General features: G+C 40.0%; 3 protein-coding genes across 8 annotated transcripts; all 3 read left to right on the top strand.

Annotated features, from left to right (window-relative positions):
• Positions 1-221: 221 nt before the first annotated feature.
• On the top strand, positions 222-1,408 carry cmc4 (C-x(9)-C motif containing 4 homolog (S. cerevisiae)). Its single transcript, XM_078270545.1, has 3 exons — positions 222-337; positions 422-490; positions 591-1,408. Exons 2-3 carry the CDS (start codon positions 433-435, stop codon positions 722-724), a joined length of 192 nt encoding a protein of 63 aa, XP_078126671.1. The 5' UTR covers positions 222-337; positions 422-432; the 3' UTR covers positions 725-1,408.
• Positions 1,409-3,584: 2,176 nt separating this feature from the next.
• LOC144530721 (hsp90 co-chaperone Cdc37) lies at positions 3,585-9,965 on the top strand. The gene is made up of 8 exons (XM_078270426.1): positions 3,585-3,992; positions 4,492-4,773; positions 5,871-5,976; positions 6,072-6,187; positions 6,363-6,485; positions 8,823-9,005; positions 9,095-9,166; positions 9,363-9,965. The coding sequence occupies exons 1-8, from the start codon at positions 3,885-3,887 to the stop codon at positions 9,501-9,503; spliced, it is 1,131 nt and encodes a 376-aa protein (XP_078126552.1). The 5' UTR covers positions 3,585-3,884; the 3' UTR covers positions 9,504-9,965.
• A 1,367-nt stretch (positions 9,966-11,332) lies between these two features.
• On the top strand, positions 11,333-23,051 carry tyk2 (tyrosine kinase 2). Of its 6 annotated transcripts, XM_078270425.1 has the most exons (26): positions 11,333-11,495; positions 12,256-12,338; positions 12,541-12,655; positions 13,397-13,599; positions 13,712-13,832; positions 13,919-14,051; positions 14,159-14,322; positions 15,143-15,521; positions 15,623-15,808; positions 16,126-16,283; positions 16,375-16,492; positions 16,578-16,761; positions 16,885-16,991; positions 17,091-17,264; positions 17,372-17,459; positions 17,718-17,845; positions 18,229-18,364; positions 19,558-19,709; positions 19,809-19,959; positions 20,050-20,141; positions 20,224-20,413; positions 20,743-20,861; positions 21,733-21,905; positions 21,991-22,108; positions 22,230-22,340; positions 22,424-23,051. In XM_078270425.1, exons 4-26 carry the CDS (start codon positions 13,416-13,418, stop codon positions 22,565-22,567), a joined length of 3,510 nt encoding a protein of 1,169 aa, XP_078126551.1. In that variant the 5' UTR covers positions 11,333-11,495; positions 12,256-12,338; positions 12,541-12,655; positions 13,397-13,415; the 3' UTR covers positions 22,568-23,051. The 6 variants fall into 6 exon arrangements, with proteins under 6 accessions (XP_078126551.1, XP_078126547.1, XP_078126546.1 ...); XM_078270421.1 differs by lacking the exon at positions 12,256-12,338 and adding an exon at positions 12,399-12,448 and having other exon boundaries at positions 19,809-20,141; XM_078270420.1 differs by having other exon boundaries at positions 19,809-20,141.
• The last annotated feature ends 828 nt before the right edge of the window (positions 23,052-23,879 follow it).

The raw sequence follows: 23,879 nt of genomic DNA, 5'->3' as shown, positions 1-23,879 counted from the left end.
GTGTAGTATGTTACTGCTGGGTGTGAGGGCTACACCTAATTTATTTTGTAAGAGCACTGCTGTTTGTTTACCTTTAACAAGTCCTGTTCAAAGCAACTTTTTATCTCTTAAGTGGAATTTGCCATTTGACTGTCTGTGGTGCACTCACCTTTGACCACCAGGTGTCGCTGCTGCACTTTTAAAGAGATGATTCCATTGGCTATCGACACGTCACGCGATCAAAACATTGCCTGGCAGTACGAGTCGCAGGAAGTGACATTACCTAACACCTTCTTATATACTGTCTATGGTTAACACAAGCGAACGACGTCCTTGCCAACTATCCTGCTTGATAAAGGTGGGAGTCAGTACTTTGTGATGCAGTGCGCCTGATATAACGTTATATTGACAACTTCTAAAAAGTGTCCCTGTTCCGTTTTAGGTAGGCCTACTATGCCGCAGAAAGATCCGTGTCAAAAGCAAGCATGTGCAATTCAACAGTGTTTACAAGGTAGGCTACATTAAAAACACTTGAATGCCATTATAGGCTTTTTTTTTTGTTAGAGCAAATCCCCCATTATCGTCTAGCTAACTCCGTCTCCCTCCTGCAGCTAACAAATACGTGGAGAACATGTGTCAGGATGTGATAAGGGAAATGCGGCGGTGCTGTGAGGCTCAGACTGGAAACTCCGTCTGCTGCTCCGGGTTCAAGGACTCCAAACCCACGGAGAACAAAAATACATAGCTCCCTGTGGGATGCTTTTGATGGGAATTATGTTGGAAAGGAACATTGTATAAATGTTTTATTGACTAACAGTGCAGTAGACTGAGTTAATATTGAATAAGATCTTTTTTATAGCAAACAATTTGACATATTGCAGAAAGACACATTTGTAGGCTGGCACACATACAGTATATGGAGTGGAGTGTAACCCTTATTCATGTTATTAAGTCAAGTCAAAATGCCACACCTCTCTAACACAACAAAAACTTGAACATTATAATGTAAGCTGGCACCTATTGTATTTATTAAAGGGAATTGTTTTCTCTGGTTTTTCATGTCATTGTGTCCACACCCTGATCAAAATATGAGGCACAGTCATATTGCAGATGTGACTTGTTAAAGGCCCTGCACACCCATGGCAAATCCACACAGGGGATTCAAATTATTTTGGCTGATTACTGTAGACCCATAGACTGTAAATGAAGAGATACCTCTTCCCAGTGTGATTGTGTACAGACTGCTTGATTGACACCTCGCTGACTCTCCGAGGAGGTGTCTTGTCATTCTTGTAGATCTAATCGTTACTGCTTGTTTGTAAATGTTTGTTTATGTTTATGTTATTTACCTGAAGTTGTTCCTGGTTATCTAATTAAATTGTTTCAGACATTTATAAATAAAAAAATAAAAATCCTTTTATAAACCTAACACGTGTCAGTGTCTCTTTATTCTTGTTTTCATAGTAGAATAAAGCTCACAGAGAAGCAGTCACCATCAGCTAGTCTGTATTACAGCTTTTCTCTTTCCTCCCAACAATTGATTTTGCTTGTTCAGAGTATAAAGACATCCCATATTTAGCTATGCATCATGCTTAGATGGTTAAAACATCTTTTTTTTTTTTTTTTACAAGACCATTACATCTGTGTATTTTTGGGTCAGATATTGAATCAAGGAGTGAAAACATCATACTCTTTAAAGATTATACTTGTTACTGCAAATCACAGTAACAAGTATAATTGCAGTCAGAAAAGTGTTAAGGGAACATGCTAAAGGTTAGTTGAAGGTAAAAAATGCAACCTTAAGATAACTTTTAGGGAACGTTCTCTTGAAGTTATTTCACGGTTCTACAAAATTAACCTTCATTATTAATTTAATTTTAAAGGTTCTTTAAACGTTCCATGAAGGTTAGCTGAAGGTTCCCTAAAGGTATTACCTTCAGAGAACCTTTAGGGTAAAGGGTATGTGTTTGCTGGGCTGGGCTGGGTTTTGTACACTTCGCTAAGTCTATTGACCTCACATCATTTCCAGTGCAGCACATCTTAAACTTTAGCAGTGGTCTTATCATCTACGATAATTCAAAACACAGTTGGGCCTTTGATAACAAATGTTGATTTGCGCTACATGATCACCTAATTATTAATAAAATAAATGTGATGTTTGGTCAGGAAAGTTGCAAACAATTTTGTTTGCAGGCCTCAATCATGTATATGACAAACGTGGAGGAGGTATACATATTCTTGCAGACTGAAAATGCAGTCTAAAAGAATGTAAATCCCACTATAACTTTTGCAAGGATAGGAGAAACTTCGCCATATTCATCAAGGTTATTAGGCATAATCTATATAAAGTATATGCAAAACAAAACACTGGATCGTAGGGCACGGACGTACATTTAGAGAGGGGATACATTTGGTGGCAGACCGAAAATACAGTCTAAAGAATGTGAATCCCCCTATAACTTAAACTAGGAATGATACACTTCTTCTGTATGATAGAAGGTGTAAATATGGGTTAATAGGTGTGGCAGAAATCGCTTCAGGGTGTCGGGTCAGGACAGTGCTCCAATGTTCAGGTGAGAGTGTGGGGAGAAAGGAGATGCAGAGTCCAGGGTTGCGGTTTAGATGGTTTATATAAACAAATAGGCTTGTGTTTCTGTGTGTGTGTGTGTGTGTGTGTGTGTGTGTGTGTGTGTGTGTGTGTGTGTGTGTGGTTCTGTAACAACAAAGCACAGCAATACAGACTGTTTAGAAAGGATAATTACAGACCAATAGCAAGACAAACCTAAGCTAAACATAGCCATCTACGAATAGCATGCACAGAGCAATGTTAATGGCTAACAATAATAACTAGATGCAATGAGCTATCAATTAAAGATTAGCAAACACAAAGGCATTCATGTAACCTATATAAATGACAGTCATAACAATTATAACAAGCATTTAAACAGCATATAACAAGCATTCCCATTATGTTTCCACATAATGGGAATGCTTGTTATATGCTGTTTAAATGCTTGTTATAATTGTTATGACTGTCATGCACAGGGCATGCACAGGGCATGGCCTTTTTAACATCTTCATATACAACAAGGTGACGATGTGTTATATGAAAAGCGCTATATAAATCCAATGCATTATTATCATGATGATTATTACGGTTATTATTATGTAGGCCTGTAGGAAGGGGAATTCAGAAACATTAACAATACCATTTGCAATGGAAATGGAACACAATATTGTTTACAATACTGCCTTCAGTTTAATGTACATTTCGAATTAAGTAAATTGAGTCGAGTAATGTGTTAAACTGATTGCAGTGATCTTGATTTAACAGTAGGCCTATAGCTTATTTGTAGGGTATACAGTAGTATGCAGCCTACTGTAGGCTGTTTGAATGAACAAATTCCTTACAAAAGGTTGAATTACAGCACGTTCGGATCTAGCTTCAAAACAGTACATTGGATGACTAAGTAATCGACTCCATGGACAATTTTTACGAAGCTTATATGTATGTCCACTTTCACTGAAAGCATGCGCGCCCCCGCAAGCAAGCCAAGGGCACGACAACTGCGTCGTACGTCCATGTCGTACGTCCGTATGACGCAATCACGTGCTGACGCCAAACGGAAATTTGCAGCAGCAATTCTTTCTAGAAATCTGTAGCAGTTTCTCGCTAACCCGCGCTAGGTAGGTCTGTCTAAGTTTATCTTGGCTAAACACAGCCAGCCGCTGCATTGAATACTAATACACATTTCTAAAAAGTGCTGTTTTTAAGCGTTATCTGCTTTCTTGATTGGAGATTCGGGTTAGCTTCGTTCAGCCCACTAACTTAACGTTAACGTTAGCTAACTTAGCCGAGTCATATCCAAAGCTAACGCTGTTTACGTTAGGTTCTTATCGGCATAATGTCTAGGATAGACTACAGCGTGTGGGACCACATTGAGGTGTCGGACGATGAAGATGACACCCACCCGAACATCGACACACCCAGTCTCTTCAGATGGAGACACCAGGTAACGTTACATATTTAAAAAAGGTTTACATTTGATGTAATTGCTGGACATTATACTGTAAGAATAGAAATGGAATAGTAGTATTTTTATGACTGTATGAACCGTGAGTTGTTAACGTTAACCGTTAAATGTTTCCTATGCTCACGTTGGTGCTGTAACGTTATAGAATTGCAAATTATTAGCTATATTCGAGTAGGTATTAACTTAGAAATGTTAAACTTTTATCTGTACATAGTAGTCAAATGTTTATGTTTACCTTGTTTTAAGCCTTATGTCTATTTCTGTGTATGTATTTTGAGAGCAACAAAAAGCTGGAGTCAAATTCCTTGTATGTGTTTACACTTAGCCATTAAAACTGATTCTGATTTTGTAATTAACTCCATTGTGGAATAAGGAAGTGGTAGCGGGTGGAGGTCCATTATAGTCTTCTGTTATGGTGGACCTCCATCCTCCCTGAGGAGAACATATAACCCTTGTACCTGTGGTTTTTGTACTTCAGGCACGTGTGGAACGAATGGAGGATTTTAAGAAAAAAGGTGAAGACTTGAACAAGGCACTCAGCGAATGCCGGCGTAAGCTGGCAGAGGCACAGAAGAAAATAAAAGAGCTGACCATTTCATCAACGGATGATGCCAAAGCAGAGCTGAGCAAAGCCCAGGCTGAGGAGAAGAAACTGAAAAAAGAGGAGCGGGATTGGGAGAAGAAGGTCACGGAACATGTACGGGAAGAGAAGAAGATGCCATGGAACGTTGATACGCTCAGCAAGGAGGGTTTCAGCAAGGTGAGGCAGATACAGTAAAAGGGGGGGCTCAATAGTTGACACACCTAACAAAACATGACTTAGAGCCTGTTTTTGAATTGGTATGGCATGGTCATATTTTTCACCTACATTATTTACCAGCCCCTATTTTAACAAAAAGTGGTTAAGAAGATTGTAATTATACAATAGTAACAGGCACATCAATGTTAAAGAATAACACTAGCAATATTTTATCTTTTTATTGTTAGACAATTCCCTAAAGAGAACAAAACCAAAAATGAATCTATCCTGGTAACACCAGTGTAGGTCATTTTTGTCTAAATGAGACACACTGTTGAATTGAGCAACATATTTCTTCATTACCATGAACGTGGTCACTTTACATCATTGCATTTACAATCTCTGGAGAGTAGCCTTGTGTTGGGCAGACATCACTAAGCATGCTCAGGGAGGCAGTTTTGTGTTTACACTACTGAGAAGAATAAACTACACTGGCTGTGTTCAGTGTAAGGACGGAATATGCCACCCAGATGAAAGAGTATAGCTCCATTTTTATTTTATTTTTTATAGTTTTTGGATAACGATGGAGTTCAATGGCACAGGGAAATAAACTATTTCAGGCTTTGGCTACAGAGCCAATATTTGTTAGGATGCACCGACTGTTGGTTTTGGTCTTTGGTCTTATGATTATAGAATGTTCATAAGTGATGTCTTGCAAGGTACACATTCTAAAAAGCAGAATAATAGTACATTGAGTGTGCTACAAAAACTATAGACACATTTGCAACAATCTGAAACACTGCAATTTAATTTTATTTATTATTAAGTTAATTTCACCACATCATATACATTTTTTTTACTTTGATTCCAGGCTCTGTTATCCATCCAAATATTTTTACTTAAAACCCTCATGTTCTTAAACCATTTATTTCTTCAGTTGTTGCCTTTGTGGCTTGGTAATGTACACATATCCCAGACTCTTCTTGCGATTTTCTAATACACATTAGTGAATCTTTACACCCCTAATTTCCAGTGCGGTCTGATATGACATTTTCTTTTCAAGGTATCAGAAACATAGTCTATAATGATGATTCTCTGCCACTGTTTGTCCTCCATAGAGCATTGTCAATGCCAAACCCGAATCTACTGATGAGACGGAAGAAGAGAAGGAGCAAAAACATAAAACCTTTGTGGAAAAAAACGAGAAGCAGATCAAACATTTTGGTGAGGATTATTGATATCCATTCATCCATGCTTGTTACAGGGGATTGGCATTATAAGAAAGTAGAGATGGTCCTTCATTGCTGTCTTTATTACAGGCATGTTGCGACGTTGGGATGACAGCCAGAAGTACCTCTCCGACAACCCTCATCTAGTGTGTGAAGAGACTGCCAACTACCTGGTCATCATGTGCATTGACCTCGAGGTTGAGGAGGTAAACACTATCAAACAGAATGTGTTTTTCAACATTTTGTTCTGAGGGAACTCTTATTATGTTTAATGGCCAGTAATCCTCTTTAGTTTCCACAGCTTCTTTGTTTTGTTTTACAGAGCCATTGTGATCTTTTAAATACGGTCATTATTCTGCTTCCTTTTTTTTTTTTTTGTAGAAACACGCATTGATGGAGCAAGTGGCTCATCAGACCATCGTCATGCAGTTCATTCTAGAGTTGGCAAAAAGCCTGAAGGTGGACCCCCGCGGCTGCTTTCGGCAATTTTTTGCCAAGATTAAGGTGACTAACTGTGTTTGGATGCTACAAAATCTAATTAAATAACTTATAGCTCTTTTTGACCAAAAGTTACAGAAACTATTTAGGAAACAGAGGACATCTGAGCTCATCTGAAGAACCGTGAATAATAGCCAAATTAGTCCAGTGATGGTTTAAAAACAACAGCGTTTGAAATGAAATTTTTCATCTTCATCTTGCTGTTCTTTTTATATAAAAAATATGTTTTAAATTTAATGGAATGAATGAATAAAAAGGAGACATGCAGAGGTGGAAAAGAAGACTGTGGCTCTAGACCACCTGTCTCCATGGTTATTTACAGTGGGGCAAAAAAGTATTTAGTCAGCCACCAATTGTGCAAGTTCTCCCACTTAAAAAGATGAGAGAGGCCTGTAATTTTCATCATAGGTACACTTGACAAAATGAGAAGAAAAATCCAGAAAATCACATTGTAGGATTTTTAATGAATTTATTTGCAAATTCCTCAGGAAAATAAGTATTTGGTCACCTACAAACAAGCAAGATTTCTGGCTCTCACAGACCTGTAACTTCTTCTTTAAGAGGCTCCTCTGTCCTCCACTCGTTACCTGTATTAATGGCTCCTGTTTGAACTTGTTATCAGTATAAAAGACACCTGTCCATAACCTCAAACAGTCACACTCCAAACTCCACTATGGCCAAGACCAAAGAGCTGTCAAAGGACACCAGAAACAAAATTGTAGACCTGCACCAGGCTGGGAAGACTGAATCTGCAGCTTGGTGTGAAGAAATCAACTGTGGGAGAAATTATAAGAAAATGGAAGACATACAAGACCACTAATAATCTCCCTCGATCTGGGGCTCCACACAAGATCTCACCCCGTGGGGTCAAAATGATCACAAGAACGGTGAGCAAAAATCCCAGAACCACACGGGGGGACCTAGTGAATGACCTGCAGAGAGCTGGGACCAAAGTAACAAAGGCTATCATCAGTAACACACTACGCAGCCAGGGACTCAAATCCTGCAGTGCCAGACGTGTCCCCCTGCTTAAGCCAGTACATGTCCAGGCCCGTCTGGAATTTGCTAGAGAGCATTTGGAGGGGAAAGAATGCTGAGTTGCATCCAAAGAACACCATACCTACTGTGAAGCATGGGGGTGGAAACATCATGCTTTGGGGCTGTTTTTCTGCAAAGGGACCAGGACGACAGATCAGTGTAAAGGAAAGAATGAATGGGGCCATGTATCGTGAGATTTTGAGTGAAAACCTCCTTCCATCAGCAAGGGCATTGAAGATGAAACGTGGCTGGGTCTTTCAGCATGACAGTGATCCCAAACACACCGCCCGGGCAACGAAGGAGTGGCTTCGTAAGAAGCATTTCAAGGTCCTGGAGTGGCCTAGCCAGTCTCCAGATCTCAATCCCATAGAAAATCTTTGGAGGGAGTTGAAAGTCCGTGTTGCCCAGCGACAGCCCCAAAACATCACTGCTCTAGAGTAGATCTGCATGGAGGAATGGGCCAAAATACCAGCAACAGTGTGTGAAGACTTACAGAAAACGTTTGTCCTCTGTCATTGGGTATATAACAATAAGTGCTGAGATGAACTTTTGTTATTGACCAAATACTTACTTTCCACCATAATTTGCAAATAAATTCATTAAAAATCCTACAATGTGATTTTTCTGGATTTTCTTTTATCATTTTGTCTCTCATAGTTGAAGTGTACCTATGATGAAAATTACAGGCCCCTCATCTTTTTAAGTGGGAGAACTTGCACAATTGGTGGCTGACTAAATACTTTTTTGCCCCACTGTATTTCATCTTGAGAATGTCACTGTCATCATTGCATCTGGTTGAAAAGCAGGCAATAACCCCTCTCTGGTTGAAAATGTCAAGCTTGTTTCACCTCGGACCACACCCAGCAGTGATGTCAAGGGGTACTGGAGTACACCTGTACATCACTGCAGCAAGCTGAGAAGTTAAACCACTGGACTTCAGCAAAAACAAGATTTGTATTTTTTTATAAAGATCATTTTAGACCTTTATTATACAGGACAGCTGAAGATGTAAAAGGGGAGAGAGGGGGAATGACATGCAGCAAAGGGACGCAGGTTGGAATTAAACCTGCAGCCGCTGTGTCAAGGACTGAGCCTTAGTACATGGGGTGCACGCTCAACCAGGTGAGCTATCCAGGTGCCCACCACTGCAAAAACAAGATTTTCAGGGGGTGTTTAGTAACTATTTAAGTGCCTTTTTAAAATATTCCTGTGTTGGAGATGCCGTAATAGATGCAAATACACAGTGAAATGTTAAATGCTGATTTTTATGGCCACCAACACACCAAATTATGGGTCCCCTCACAGACAGCAGATCAGCAGTACCAGGATGCTTTCAATGACGAGCTGGAGTCATTTAAGGAGCGGGTTCGGGGCAGAGCGAAGATCCGCATCGAAAAGGCCATGAAGGAATATGAGGAAGAGGAGCGACAAAAGCGCCTGGGACCTGGAGGCCTAGATCCTGTTGAAGTGTACGAGTCTCTGCCAGCTGTAAGTTTGTTAGTTTTCAAGAAGCCTCACTATCCTTTATCTTCTCTTGCTAGTTTAAAATGCCTTACAAAATATGTTCTTAATTGCAGGAGATGCAGAAATGCTTTGATGATAAGGACATCCAAATGTTACAAGATGCTATTAGCAAAATGGACCCAACGGTAGGTTTCTTTGTTAAAGCCTACAGTTTTGTTTTTATAATAAACAGCAGAGTAATACAGTGTTTTGACCAACAAAGTCTGCTAGGAATCATATTTCAGTTATGTACATTTATAGTTCTATAGTATCTGATTCACATGTGTATTTTTGTACCTACTTTGGGTCACTTTATAAATGTGGTTGTTTTACACAATTTAGGAGGCAAAGGCTCACATGAAGAGGTGCATAGACTCGGGGCTCTGGGTCCCCAACTCCAAGACAGATGATGGGGATGAAAAAGAGGAAGATGCTACCTATGAGGAGGTGAAACAAGAGCAGGGAGAAACTAAGACGGAATGACCAACTTTGATCCTATGATTTGTTTCTGCAAATGTACTTACCCACTGTATTGCGACTCCACTATGTGTATGACTAGTTTGCCAATCATGGAACAATGAAATGACTTCTCTAAATATTTAGCTGAGACTTATGGGATCAGCGTTCACCTATCTGCACAACTATGTTGCATCAGTAACTCCTGCTTGGAAAAGAAAGTGCTGCTTGTGTTAGTTATCAGCTACATTTATTGGCAACTTGTGTGGGAATGCCTACCTGCTTAATTTGTGCTGTTGTATAGTTAAAACATGTTCTATACATCAGGTTGTGCATAAAATGAATTGGATTGTTGGATTTTTTTTTGTCGTTTCCAAATTTAAGACGTTTTGTTAGACTTTTAGGTCTTGAAACCAATGTATTTCCCCAAAGTGACATTTTCTACAAACTTGCTTAACTAAAGGTTGAATTATATCCAACTACCTAAGACCAATGTGTTGTGGTTGTTGTGTTAAGGTGCCGGTGAAACTTATGAATGGCAGGTGCATGCACAATATTAGACAACACCTGACATCAAACAACAAATGCACATGAAGAAAATTAGTTGAAATGATAAAATCATGATATTTAGTGATCAACAGAAGGCCCACACCATTACATAAAAATTTAATAAATCGGTTCACTATATGCATGTTTGTGGAGGGTTTATTATTTGACCTTTGTTATTTGATGGTGGAGGGATCATATCTCCACCCTGGCCTGGGAACGCCTCGGGGTCCCCCAGTCGGAGCTAGTTAATGTGGCTCGGGAAAGTGGTAGGTCCCCTGCTGGAGCTGCTGCCCCCACGACATATAATATTTGCCTCAACAAATAAGTACAATATTTGAGTCATGTACTTAGGCTACTTTCCACCACTGTAAAAGGGTGTGTGTTTGTAAATGTCAGAGTTAATAGTGATGTCTTCTTTATTATATATTATAGTACTTCTTGTTTTTCTACTTTCAAAAACACTAGAAAATATCAGAATAGAAGCTAAACACTCTACATAGTCTCTTTAGTCCCCTAAAACACCCTGCAGTCCACACTAATGATGCATGACATTGATGCAGTGGTGGAAAGTAACTAAATGCATTTACTTAAGTACTGTACAATTTTCAGGTACTTGTACTTTCCTTATTTCTTTTTTCTGCTATGTTATACTTCTACTCCATTCAAAGGAAAATATTGTATTAATTTGACAGCCTTAGTCACTCATTACTGTGAAGATTTAGATTAAAATATAAGACTTTTTTTATCCTTGGGTAAGTTCTCAAGATACCTAGAAGTAGCCTGACAAGCCAGACCCACATCAAGATGTTAACCCCGGCTGCAAATTACATTTGCTGCCGCTAGGGTGCGTCTAGATTTCTAGGCTAACCTAGAAGCATATGTGCTCCACCTTTACCAGTTGCAAAATGATGCACACATTAATGCATCAATCATTAATAATAAGATGCATTATTCTGAAATGGGCCATTCTGCATTATGAGTACTTTTGGTACTAAGTATATTTTGATGTAAATACCTTTTTACTTTTACAGTTTAATTACAATTTTAAATTCAGGACTTTTACTTGCAACAGAATATTGAATATTGGATTTGCTACTTTTAATTATGTAAAACATCTGAGTAGGCTACTTATTCCACCACTTGCATTAAGTTAGCTGCATAATTCGGTTCGTAGTATAGCAAACAATTAAGGCATCACTGTATCACTATCACTAAACTTTTATTCCAGACGTTTATTTTGAAAGGTCAGTCATCAGTGAACGTGCGTGTACGCGCATGTCTGATGGAGGGAGGAACCATGTTAGTTTCAGGAACCAGCGGTCTGTCGACTCTCGCAGTTCATGAGAACCTGAGAGTAGGCGAAAGGGGAAATATGCTTTCACAAGAAAATGAATCCTGACTGTTAGCTAGTTAATCTCACTGTGTTAGCTAGGTTTTAATGTAACACCGTCAAAAGCTCGCCGTTAAATGGTAAGATAACGTTACTTATTTGTCACACACGTTACGTTTTTATGTATATATGCCTAATAATGTTTACGTATTTCTTGTCATGGCATGGATACACAGTATGATCACAGTCTTTTGTATGATGACGGGTGTTTATGAGTCATTCGGTGACGCAGTCAGTGTGTGATTTATAAAATAAAACAACGTTAGACCTGTTGTGATGTATTGCTGTAAAGTATTGTGTAACCTAATGTAGGCTAACGTTAAACAACTTAGACGAATAAAAATCACCGGAAGAACAAATTGATCTGATTACCCCGACGTCATATTTTTGAAGTTATTTTATCCTAAAAGTTATTAACCTACCAATTTCGTTCTCTAAACTAATCATCGTATAAAACAAGATCGAATAGGTTATTACAGAGAAGCGCAAGGTGTCGCTTTAAAATTGTTCTTACTTTTGTGTTTAGACCTTAAAGGGTAATTTCGAGGTTTTTTCAACATGGACACTATTTTCCTATGTTTTTTTTTGTGTGTGTAAGTGTGTCACGACTGATGGAAACAACTATCTTTGAAATAAGCGAGAACGCTGTGAACCAGCAGCCGAAGACCGGGCTGCATGTAACCCAAGTGCAAATGTGCATGTTCAATTTTATCCACTAGGGCTGTTTTTGCCACTGATGCTTAGATTATTATCTTAATGCTTGATTCGGATTTTTTTGCTCAGATCCGATTTGTTTGTTTGGCTGTTCACATTACCTTTTTAAAATGTGGCCTATATCAGATTCCAGTGTGAACCGCGTGCGCAAAATAACAATGACAATGACATCAGAGGCAGCACGCTGTGGCACTAAAGTTATGGAGAAAGTAAGCATTTTCGCTTTTATTTCAAAATGTTTGTCTAATGGCAGCCATAACATTGAGCAGGTGCCGAGGAGGAGAAGAATGAAGAGAAAGAGAGTTTTGATTGAATTGAAGTAGGTGTACCTCCCCATACACTAATGAGGTCTAACACCTCACTCTCCCTCCATTGACTTGCTCCATTAGCCTACTGTTCTCCATTTTGTAGGCCTGTATTTCTGATTTGAAAAAATCAGACCTGGGCAAGATTTGAGTGTTCACACTACTTCTGAAGAAGTCTGACCTGAGGCCTGTACTACGAAGCAAGATTTGGCGTTAACGAGGTAACTTCAGGTTCAACCAGGGTTTTCTGTACCACGACGGTGGATCACTTGTTACCGGGTTCAATCGCCGTGGTAATTTATGCTTAACACCTAACCTGGTCGGGAGCAGGTTAAATTGGAGATTAGAGATCAACCGGTGTAAAAGCACCGCCTACTGACCAATCAACACTCGATTGATAACGGCGTCACAGCAACCGGTGAAAATTAGGACGGTAAGATCAGGCGGAGCTCGGTGCGCGGAGAGGGGGAGAGAGGATGCGCTCATAAAAGTTAAAACATTTAGAGACCGACAACCCCGTTAACATTTCCTGATGGGTATTGTTATGAAATATATATATTTTAATGGTAGGGAATTAGCCTACATATAGGCTATCGGCATCTTGAGCCGTGTGAATGCCCAAAGCGGTTTGAATTATGTTTTTATATATTTTATTTGCTCTCACGATCGCTTCCACTGCCAGGGTTGCAACTGAAATAATAGGCTAAATCAACGACAGTTTATGGAAAGGACAAGTGTAATTATGGTCAGATCTAGTGCCTGACTGATGGGGAAGTGATATTGATAAGTGTTGTGATTTACGCATTTACAGCGTCGGCCATTTTTCTTGCCAGCTTTCCTTCCTGTTTTAGGAAGCAGCGACTGTATAGCGTTCATATTTATGTAGAATTATAATTTGCTCTTCTTATATAAAATATGCGGCTGATTAACTGTGTGTGTGTGTGTGTGTGTGTGTGTGTCAGTGATTTGGCTGTCCGCACCATGTCCAGAAGTCGGTGGTCCAGGCGTTCAAAGCCAGGGGCATTCCCGGGCCTGTGTGAACCCCCCAAGGGTCAGGGCATCCATGTTTACCTATTCTGGTCAAAGGAAGGGGAAAGATATTTGTCCTACACAAGTGGAAGAGTCACAGCAGAGGAGCTGTGCATCTCAGCTGCAGAGGCTGTAGGTGAGAATGACCAAAAAGACCCACACAGACCCAAATGAAAGTATGGAGTTTCTTTTCATGTGGTATTTTAGCCTGTTTGTGTGTGTGTGTGTGTGTGTGTATAATTCCCCAGGGATAACACCTCTGTGCCATGTGTTGTTTGCTCTGTACAATCCACAATCACGTTGCTGGTACAGTCCAAACCATGATTTCAGTCCAGATAACTCCAGCCTCGTACTTCACTACTGTATGAGGTTAGTCTTTGTTTTTCTAATACTGTAGTAGGAAGGCAGATGAAACACACTGGCATATTCACATTGTCTGGTTTCCTTGTATCTAGGTTTTACTTTCGGAATTGGCACGGACTTAATGAGAAGGAGCCAACTATATCCCGTTATGCTCTAAGATCTGGTACAAGTCAAGGCGGTTACCCTCTGCTTGACTTCACATCCTTGGAATACTTATTCTCCCAGGTGTTTATAATGATTTCAGTGGTTTACTGTCTATTAGTTGAGCACACATTGTTTTATGTGTTCACAATAATTAAGTACCTAACCTCTTTCCTGATTGTGTCTCTAAGGCAAAATTTGAATTTGTGAACGAAGTAATACAGATGGAAGACATTGGGTCAGAGGAGGAGATAAGCCGCTTCAAAAATGAGAGCTTGGGGATGGCTGTGCTTCAACTCTCACACCAGGCAATCCAAACAGACTGTACCTTACAAGATGTTGCAGAAAAAGTCAGGTAATTACTTTGGAAGGAGTGAATATGGTACAGTGAAATAGCAGCGATGACTTTGTACTTTAAGGTCCCATATTGTGAAAAGTGATATTTCCATGTCTTAATTATAAAGCAGGTGGAGGTGCTATATAAATATCAATTAATTTTTATTTAGGGTTAGATGGGTAGATACAAGATCGGACCCCCCCCAGACGTGTCGACACCAAAGGACATGCCTCGTGGCCCGCCTTACTCTGCCTCTGATTGGCTTACCCTGGTATTGTTACCCTAACCAATCCCCACTCCCAATGCCTAAACCTAACTACGTTGAACATTCTAGCAGATCCGATTTAGGATCTACCAGTGAAATGTTATCGTATCAACTCCTTCAACTTGTGCATGATTCATCATAAAGCAGAATGTGGCCATCAGGTCAGCACAGAAAAAGAGTCACCCGGTTGAATGGCACTCAAGGATCCAGACAAGTCTCTGTGAAAGCAGTACTGTATATTCAGACAGACAGTATGAGAAAAATAGTGTTTTTTTTTTTATCATCAAAGCATGTAAACATATTCTAGTAGAACCCCAAAATACAATTATGAACCTGAAAATTAGCATATTATGGGGCCTTTAAAGTACATTTGTCAACAATTATGGTAAATGTTCTATATACATTTAAATATTTTCTGATGAAAGATACGTATTTTTGTCTCATTATAAATGGGTTGTTTGTTGTACTGTTATTTCTATCCTATGTTTTGCTACCGTGACAATCCAGTTTCTCCTCTGGGTCATCAAAGCTTCTAATCTAATGTAATCATCAAAAGATCTATTTTTCTTTCAGCTTCCTGCACTGCATTCCAAGGTCTTTCGCCAAACTCATTTCCAAAGACAACTTCCTGACAAAAATCAGGATCCGGCGGGTGTTTGCAGAGTTTGTGCGGACCTTCCAGCAGCACACTGTGGATAAGGGGCAACTAGGCGCCCACGAGATCATGTATAAGTACATCTCTACTCTCGAACACTTGGCACCACGTTTTGGAACAGAGACCTTCCCTGTATCCCACCTGGAACTGAGAAAGGACGAGGATGGAAGCAGCTCTTACTCTAACACCACCCATGCGCAGGGTGCCTCGAAAGACGACTTCATTGTTCCCGCCACACATGAGATAATGGTGTCTGGCACCAAGGGGATTCAATGGAGGAAGGTGTCCGGTCAGAAGGTTTGTCAAAACGCAATTTCAAGCTTCTAATGGTCTAATTCTGTGGCATGTTGTCTATTCTGCTAGTGCGGACATTGTGTTCATCCAGTCTCTTTACGTAGGCGCAGGCAAACACTTACTTCAGGAATGACTACATGAACTACATAAAGAAAACGAAACAACACTCCAGCCAACCGAATGCAGACACTCCCAATAAATGGACCTCCTTCTGTGATTTCCCTGAAATAACTCACATAGCCATCACTGGAGATAATGTGTGCATTAGCACTCAGGACAACCACTGCATGGTGAGAGTACTTGTTTATCCTTTTATGTAAAAGCTGCAATACATTCATTTAATTGGTAAATGTGCTTGTGATGCATTAGTCCAATTGCTATGTTGCATATTAGTCAGTCTACTGATCAGATTGTTCAGCCTTTAAATAGTGAATATATACGGTACAGTATGCATGTAGGACTTTATTCTCAAATATTCTCCAATGCTATATGTTTGACTATAAAAGCTTTAGGTTTTGGTAAGCTTTGGGCATTTTATTACGTTTTTGAATTTGTATGTCTGTAGGTGGGAGCTCTGATTGTAAGCTAGTGGTGTTTCTGTATGTAGGAGGTTCAGATGAACTCCAGCCAGCAGGCCCGTTCCTTCATCTCCCTCCTAGATGGATACAACCGGCTGACTGCATTCGCCCACCACTATCTTTGTCATGATGTGGCTCCCCCAAGGGTAGTGCTGAGTTTAGCAAATGGACTGCATGGACCTATGCAGTGAGTTTTCTCCTCTTACACATGCACATACAGACACAAGCAGGCTAATAGAGAAACAGTGCGTTATATCACAACTCCGGTGTATTTCCAGTGATGATTTTGTGCTGCTGAAGCTGAAAAAGGAGGCAGCAGAGGAGGGCGCTTTCCTCGTACGTTGGAGTGCTCTTGACTATCGCCGCATCATCCTAGCTGTCCTGAACAAAAATGAGGTAAGTCAACACCCACGCTGCTCTCTGGAAATGATTGCAGTGCAGTGATCGTGAAAATGTGTTTACATGTGCTTGTTGCTCGTAGAACGGATCGAAGCCAAGCCATAAGCAGTTTCGGATTCAGCTCAAGGGTTCCATGTTCTGTCTGGAGGGCTGGGATCGAGAATTCTCCAGTGTGAAGGAGCTCACAGAAAGCCTCAAGTCCTTTGTACTCAAGTCTGGTTCGGACAGCTTTACTGTAAAAAAATGCTGTTTGCCAAAACAAGCAGGTTTGTGTTTATTGGGCATTTCAATTATTGTTTTGCTGCTTCATGCCAAAATCCTCCTGTGTCTTTTTGGATATTTAAGTCTTAACGTAAGTTTTTATCTATGTGTGTGTTTGTGTCACGTAGAGCTATCCAACCTTCTAGTGATAAGGCAAGGTGTTCACATTGACTCCTTGTCCCTGAACATGACCCAGCTACGCTTCCATCAGATCAAGGACAAAGAGATCATACAGGTGGCAGAGAGACCCACTTTCCACCTTCATATCTGTTTCCGCTGACTAGCTTTGTTCTTAGCTCTGTGACTGACCAGTGGGTGTTGTGTTTATGAGCAGGGACAGCATTTGGGCCGTGGGACCAGAACTAACATCTACTCGGGACGTCTGCTGGTGCGAGGTGGAGGCGAAAACGATGAAGACGAAGAGTGCAACAACAACAACTTTGCTGACCGCAAAGGGATCCACGTGGTTCTCAAGATTCTAGACCAAAGCGATAAAGATATTGATATAGTAAGCCTAATGCTAACCAATACTCAAAAGAATAACAGTGGTAGCATGTACATATTAACATGTCTAATCTAGTATCCTCCAAACTCTTTACTCTTGTCTTTTTATAGGGCTTTTTAGAAACCGCAAGTCTCATGAGCCAGGTATCCCACAGCCACCTGGTGTTTGTACATGGTGTGTCAGTCAAAGGATCTGAAAGTAAGAGCAATAACACTGTTCACTTACACAAACTCACTTGTTTTACTTTTTGGTGCGTGACTTCTCATTTGCTACTTCCCCATTACGCACATGATCTGTGTTTATAGTCAAATTCATGATTCCAGGACTAATTGAATCATGACGCAAATGCAAAACCACACTCACCCTGTTCTATTTTAAAGAAGATGCTACTTGTTTACATTTTGCTTTTGGCTACACTAGAGACTGGACCTCTCAGACTTGTTTCTACCTTTACAGACATCATAGTGGAAGAATTTGTGGAGTTTGGGCCTTTGGATGTTTTCCTTCGCAAAGAAAAGGCATCCGTGACTCCTCAGTGGAAATTCATTGTTGCAAGGCAACTTGCCAGTGCCCTCAATTATCTTGTGAGTTCAAACACTACTTTGTTTTTGTATGCCACAGATTATTATATTGTGTATATATATTATATATTATATTCAATACAATTCACTTACATGACTATACAGCTAAGTGAATTGAGAGTGAAGTAATGCAAGTGTTGTATAATTCATCTCCAGAGAGTCTTACATTTTACAATCAGCTGCTAAAATATTTTTAATAACGCCATGTTTTGACACTGAGCTGCAGGCAGGAAATTAAATAATCTTATTATCAGACCAAACTTTGCGATAAGTGCTGCAAGTGAAGTTCATTTTTTCCTAATGACTTACAGCAGTTTGTGTTTCACCTATTTTAACGACACATGCATCCCAAAAAGTTAATAGCAGCACCATTTTCATCATTGTAGGAGACCAAACGGCTGGTTCATGGAAACGTCTGTGCCAAGAACATTCTGGTGGCAAGGCGTGGTCTGGAGCATGGCACTACTCCTTTTGTCAAGCTGAGTGACCCAGGAATTGCCCTGAGTGTCCTTTCACGGGATGGTCAGTACCAGAAACTCTCTTTACACAAACTCTTAATTAACCTCACTTTATTAGAAAGTCTCAGTCGGTATTTTCTGTACTGTTCTGCCTTATTTTAATCAGATTTAGGAAACAAGAAACTCCAACCAGACCATTTCCTGTGACTTATTTCCTGTTGCAGTTTTATCTTACAATGTTGCATGCTTTATCTTTTTTATTTTTAGTATGTACTGCAGCTGCCCTTACAAAGTATGTACTGTTGCATGCAGTATGCATACCATTAGGACATACAACTTCTTCATTACATTGCACCTTAAACTTTGACCCCCTTGCTTATATATGCTGCTCAAAGGATTGTGGGTCAGATTAACCAAAAAAGCACCCTGGCTTGCATATTGCAATATCTGACCGGATGCAGTAGGACATATTGGTGTTTTTGGCATTTTTTTAATTATTTTTTTCATTAACCTTTATTTTACCAGGGAATAATCCCATTGCGATTCAGAATGTCTTTTTCAAGGGAGTCCTGGCCAAGACAGCAGTATAATAGTTCCATATTTAAAATATACAGTGAAAAACAGACAACAGAAACAGAAAAAGACAGTGGCAATTTAACATCATCTCAACATAATCACCAGCAGCGCTCAGTAACAGCACATGTGCATTTAGAACTCAAATAGTCCTTTATCCTAATTCTAAACGGTGTCATTGTTGGTAGGTAGTCTAATTTACTGCATTTGACATACTATCTATTGGGTAATCCTAAATATTATGGTAGTATGGGTATTAGAATGCAGTACATGTGTCATTCAAGGCTATCCAAAATAAAAGAATCCCTCTCAAAACTCCCTCTCAAACTGCTCAGAAATCTTTTCTTTTCTTTTCTCCAACCCCCCTGGTTAGTTTTGTCTGTCGTCTATGAACAAGGTACTCCCAAAGCAAAGAAGAGCAAGAAGAAGAAGTAGACATACTTTAATGAATGGGAAATTACATTTTTACACTGTTGTCATTACACATTACACACAGGGCTGAAAAAAACAAAGATCTGATATCATAAAGTAGCAGTTTTTCTTTCATATACAAGTACAGAAACAATTTGCAACAAGTGAAGTTCTTCTTTAAAGAAGTTTAACCAGAGCACCTGGAGCTTGAAATCACCTTAACATGACCCATGTCACGTCTGTTATTTTAATTATCACTATTCTGCACTGCAGAGCGTCTTGAGCGTATCCCATGGATTGCCCCTGAGTGTGTTGACAGCGGTGCACCCATTTTCAGTGCTTCTGACCAGTGGAGCTTTGGCATCACGCTGCTCGAAATCTGCAACAATGGTGATCTTCCAATGAGTGGCAGCACATTGTCTGAGGTAGGCCCTTTATTTCTCTTCCAACAGCCACAAGCTTCGCCTGCCCATTTTATCCTTCTGACTTCTAATTGTAACATGGTACCCTCCCCCTCCAAACAGAAAGAGCGCTTTTATCAGCAAAAGGGTCGTTTAGCTGAACCATCCTCCCAGGAACTGGCCAGCTTCATCAGCATGTGTTTGACCTACGAGCCTGTGGAGAGGCCTTCCTTCCGCACTGTGCTCAGAGAGCTCACAGAAATCATGATCAAAAGTGGGTCTTTACTTACTCACCTTTCTTTTTGTTTTTCTTTCAACCTACTCGGGGCATTCGATAATGCGTTTTATGTTTTTCGGCACACAGATCCTGATATATCCCCCAGTGAAACTCTCCCTGACACAGACTCTAGCGTGTTCCATAAACGCTACCTGAAAAAAATGCGGGATTTAGGAGAGGTGAGTGCTAATATCACATTGCCTGTAGTTTCTTCTTCCTGTATGTTAGAGAGTAATCCACTGCTCATTGTTCTGTCTCCAGGGTCACTTTGGAAAGGTCACTCTCTACTTGTACGACCCGGCCAACGATGGGACAGGAGAGCTTGTGGCAGTGAAGGCTTTGAAACAGGACAACGGCCATGTGCCTGAGGGTTGGATAAAGGAGATTGAGATCCTCAAGTCCCTTTATCACAGCAACATTGTCAAGTACAAGGGCTGTTGCACTGAACTAGGTGAGTCCTCAGCTGTCATCTGTCTGCCTCAAAAACAGTTATTGAAATATACGGCAATCATACAGTGTCTGCATGTGCAAAGGACTGCTTGCTCAGTACTCTTTTAGATTGCAGTGCTCAGAGGATGATTCAGGGAATTGATTTTTGGTTCCTGCTGTTCCTCTGTAAATATTGAAAATCTATTCAAAGTGCCACACTGTTTCCCTTGTATGTCAATATTTTGAGCTTACAACACAGCATGCTGAGTGAGCATCACACAACAGGTTATTCTTGCCTTTGAAAAGTATTGGAAATAGGAGGTTAATCACAGTTGTGTTGTCCATTGACAGGAGGACAAGTGGTGCAGCTGATAATGGAGTACCTTCCTCTGGGGAGTCTGCAAAAGTACCTTCCCGCACATAAACTGGGAATGTCCCGGTGCCTTATGTTTGCTCAGCAGATCTGTCAGGTGAGTTTAGGTGGTTTTGTAGTTTGTGCTAATCATCTACGTTTCCACTTGATTTTACAACATTCCTCGTGCTGTGCGCAAACTGTAGAGATGTCTGATTATGTTCTCTATTCAGAAGAAGCTGTGTACAATATGAAATGTTCCATACACTAGGAATTGCCTAAAGTAGATAACCCATCACATTAAGGTTTAATGTCATTAATTCATTCTGTTTAGGTTGAGTAGTTAAGTTGCACCTGTATTATTTGACACTGTTTTCTCTCAGTAACCAAGAAACAATCACTCAGCATGATGTTGATTGTCACATCATTTGCAATCTTTGTCAGCCAGTCAGTACATTTCCAGCCAGCCCTGGCATTGTACATTTGTTATTTTATAAAGTGTAATACACTTTGTGGTTTAAAGTTTGATTAAAAAAAAGTGGAAATTGTTAAAGAAGACTAAGAGTCTACAGCTACATTTGCTGCTCTGTGTGGCTGTACTGTAAATGCTAATGTCAGGATGCTAATATGCTCACAATGACAATGCTAACATGCCGATGTTTTGAAGGTATAATGTAAACCATGTTCACCATCATAGTGTGGCATGTTAAATGGAAAGTCAGGGGATCACCAAAGTCAGCAAGATTCGTCATCTGGGAAACATGAATGTCTGTACAAGATTTCATGGTAATCTGTCCAATAGTTGTTGTTGAGACAGGCCGACAGACAAACACTGACATCCCTAGAGCTATATATGCCGCTAGCATGGCTAAAAACTACATACTAAAGGACACTTTAACAGACAACCATTTCCTTTTCAAAAACATTGTACTCTGCTGTATCTTTTGGTTTTTACCCCCTCTCAGTAAGTATATCAATCTTCTTTAAAGGGTATGGAGTACTTGCACTCTAAGCGATACATCCATCGAGACCTTGCTGCCCGTAATGTCTTAGTGGAAAATGAGAGTTTGGTGAAGATTGGAGACTTTGGCCTGACAAAGTACATCCCAGAGGGCGAGATCTACTACCGTGTGCGTGAGGATGGGGACAGTCCAGTGTTCTGGTGAGTTCATGAAGCACCTTACAGTGTTATTCAATGCTTTGTTCCATCACTTTGGCCACTAAACTGTATTTTTCGTACTGTATAGGTATGCCATTGAGTGCTTGAAGGAGAGTAAATTTTCCTTTTCCTCTGACATTTGGTCCTTTGGCGTTACGTTGTACGAGATCCTGACCCGCTGTGACCTTCGCCAAAGTCCTCCAGTAGTACGTCATCACTGGCATTTTTTCACAAGCACAAACATGCATATATTTTCATGTGAACCTAATCAAGTCACTTTTGAATCCCTGTGTTAAATGCACAATGTACACTTTTGTGTTTTTGTAGAAGTTCTCTGAAATGATGGACGGAGCCCAGGGACAGATGACTGTGATGGTACTCATTAAACAGTTGGAGAAACAGCAGCGATTGCCTCGTCCCAAAGACTGCCCGCATGAGGTAACATGCCCTTTAAACACAATTGACATGTTATTGGTATTATGACTAGCTTGATATTTTCACAATGCCTTTTTTACCAACAGATGAAGATGTTAATGGAGCAGTGTTGGGCTGCAGACCCTGCACAACGGCCATCATTCAGATCCCTCATCGAAAAGTTTGAGGCTATTCGCCAAACATACGACTGGCAGTCTCATATAAACTTTTCCTCGGCTCAGATTTGCTGATCAGGACTATGAAGATCTACTTGTCTACATGTCATCACTTTGCCACTATTGCTAACCATATATTACAAGGTAGCCGGTGATGTGTTTCTCGCTGGGAAATGCCTGCTGTCTCCATTTACATATGTCTTTATACTGTAGGTTTCATTTTCATAAAAGCACACTGCTATCCTCTCATGTCTGATGTTAACACAATGATAAACTCAATAAGTGTGTTTTTATTGTTGGCTGATGAGTTGAACTTAAAGAAGAAGGACGATGCCTTGGGAAGAGTGTCAGCTTTTGTCTTTTTAAAAGTAATAGGTCTGCATATATCACAGTCAGTATTAATGCCTGTAAGGTTGGGAGAATACTATCTTTTAGTTTGTGTTTAATGTTTGTAAATTTTTTTGAGTGTTAACTTTGTGTTTACTTTTGTATAAACCAAAAGAACAAATTCAAAATATAATGCATTATCACATGCCCTTTTATTAAAAACTGAAACAGATTGATGCATGTGTCCTAAAGTGTATACAAACATTTTACAGAATGTGCCATTTAGATCTCTTACCAGATTTTCTAAAGTATAGCTAAGTATATTTTACATAAGAACTCACTGATCTCAAGCTAAGGGATGTACTATAACAAACTTCTACACTAAATATTTTCAGATGGGTCACGGACCCAGGGAATAGTCTTTCCTAATACCCTGTGTTGTCTTGGCCATTAATATTCCTGTTCGTGTGCCACTAGGTAGGAAAGGAAATATGTTCAACTTGTGAAAAATGAAAACCGCATTACCACTTTCTGCACAACACCAGTCCAGCTGTTTGCAATATAGCACCGATGTGCTTGCTGCACAGCAAGAAAAAAAAAAAATCAACAAGAATACTACTGCTTTTACTAATTTATACTAATGTAAATGTTAACCACATAGAATTGTGTGGTTATGAGACAGGCCATATTACCCAGATTCCTCACAGACCAGTAGAGTCATCTGACACCTCCTATCCTGGCATGCAGGAAATATTCATATTCAACAGGTGTTTGAATCAGTGTTCTGCATACACCTTTAGACCAAGTCTCCTATAACTGGTAGAACCTGATACGTGGACAGAGCCTCAACACTAATGCAGGCATTTGTTCCACATATTCCACTTTACAAAGCTGTCTGGGCAGCCACAGTCTTGTACAATGCAAATTAACAACTACAACAGAAGGGCATCTGTTTAGCCAGGGGCTTTCCAGCCACTGTAAACACAACAAACCTGTTGCAAATGTCTCACCATGTGTTTGAAGGAAAGTGCCTAAAGGACCAAAGGCTAGTATGAGGAAT

The sequence above is a fragment of the Sander vitreus genome, chromosome 15, assembly GCF_031162955.1.
Source record: "Sander vitreus isolate 19-12246 chromosome 15, sanVit1, whole genome shotgun sequence".
Taxonomy (NCBI): Eukaryota; Metazoa; Chordata; class Actinopteri; order Perciformes; family Percidae; genus Sander; species Sander vitreus.
Note: the sequence above shows the minus strand (reverse complement) of the source record. Positions and strands in the feature narration are given on the sequence as shown.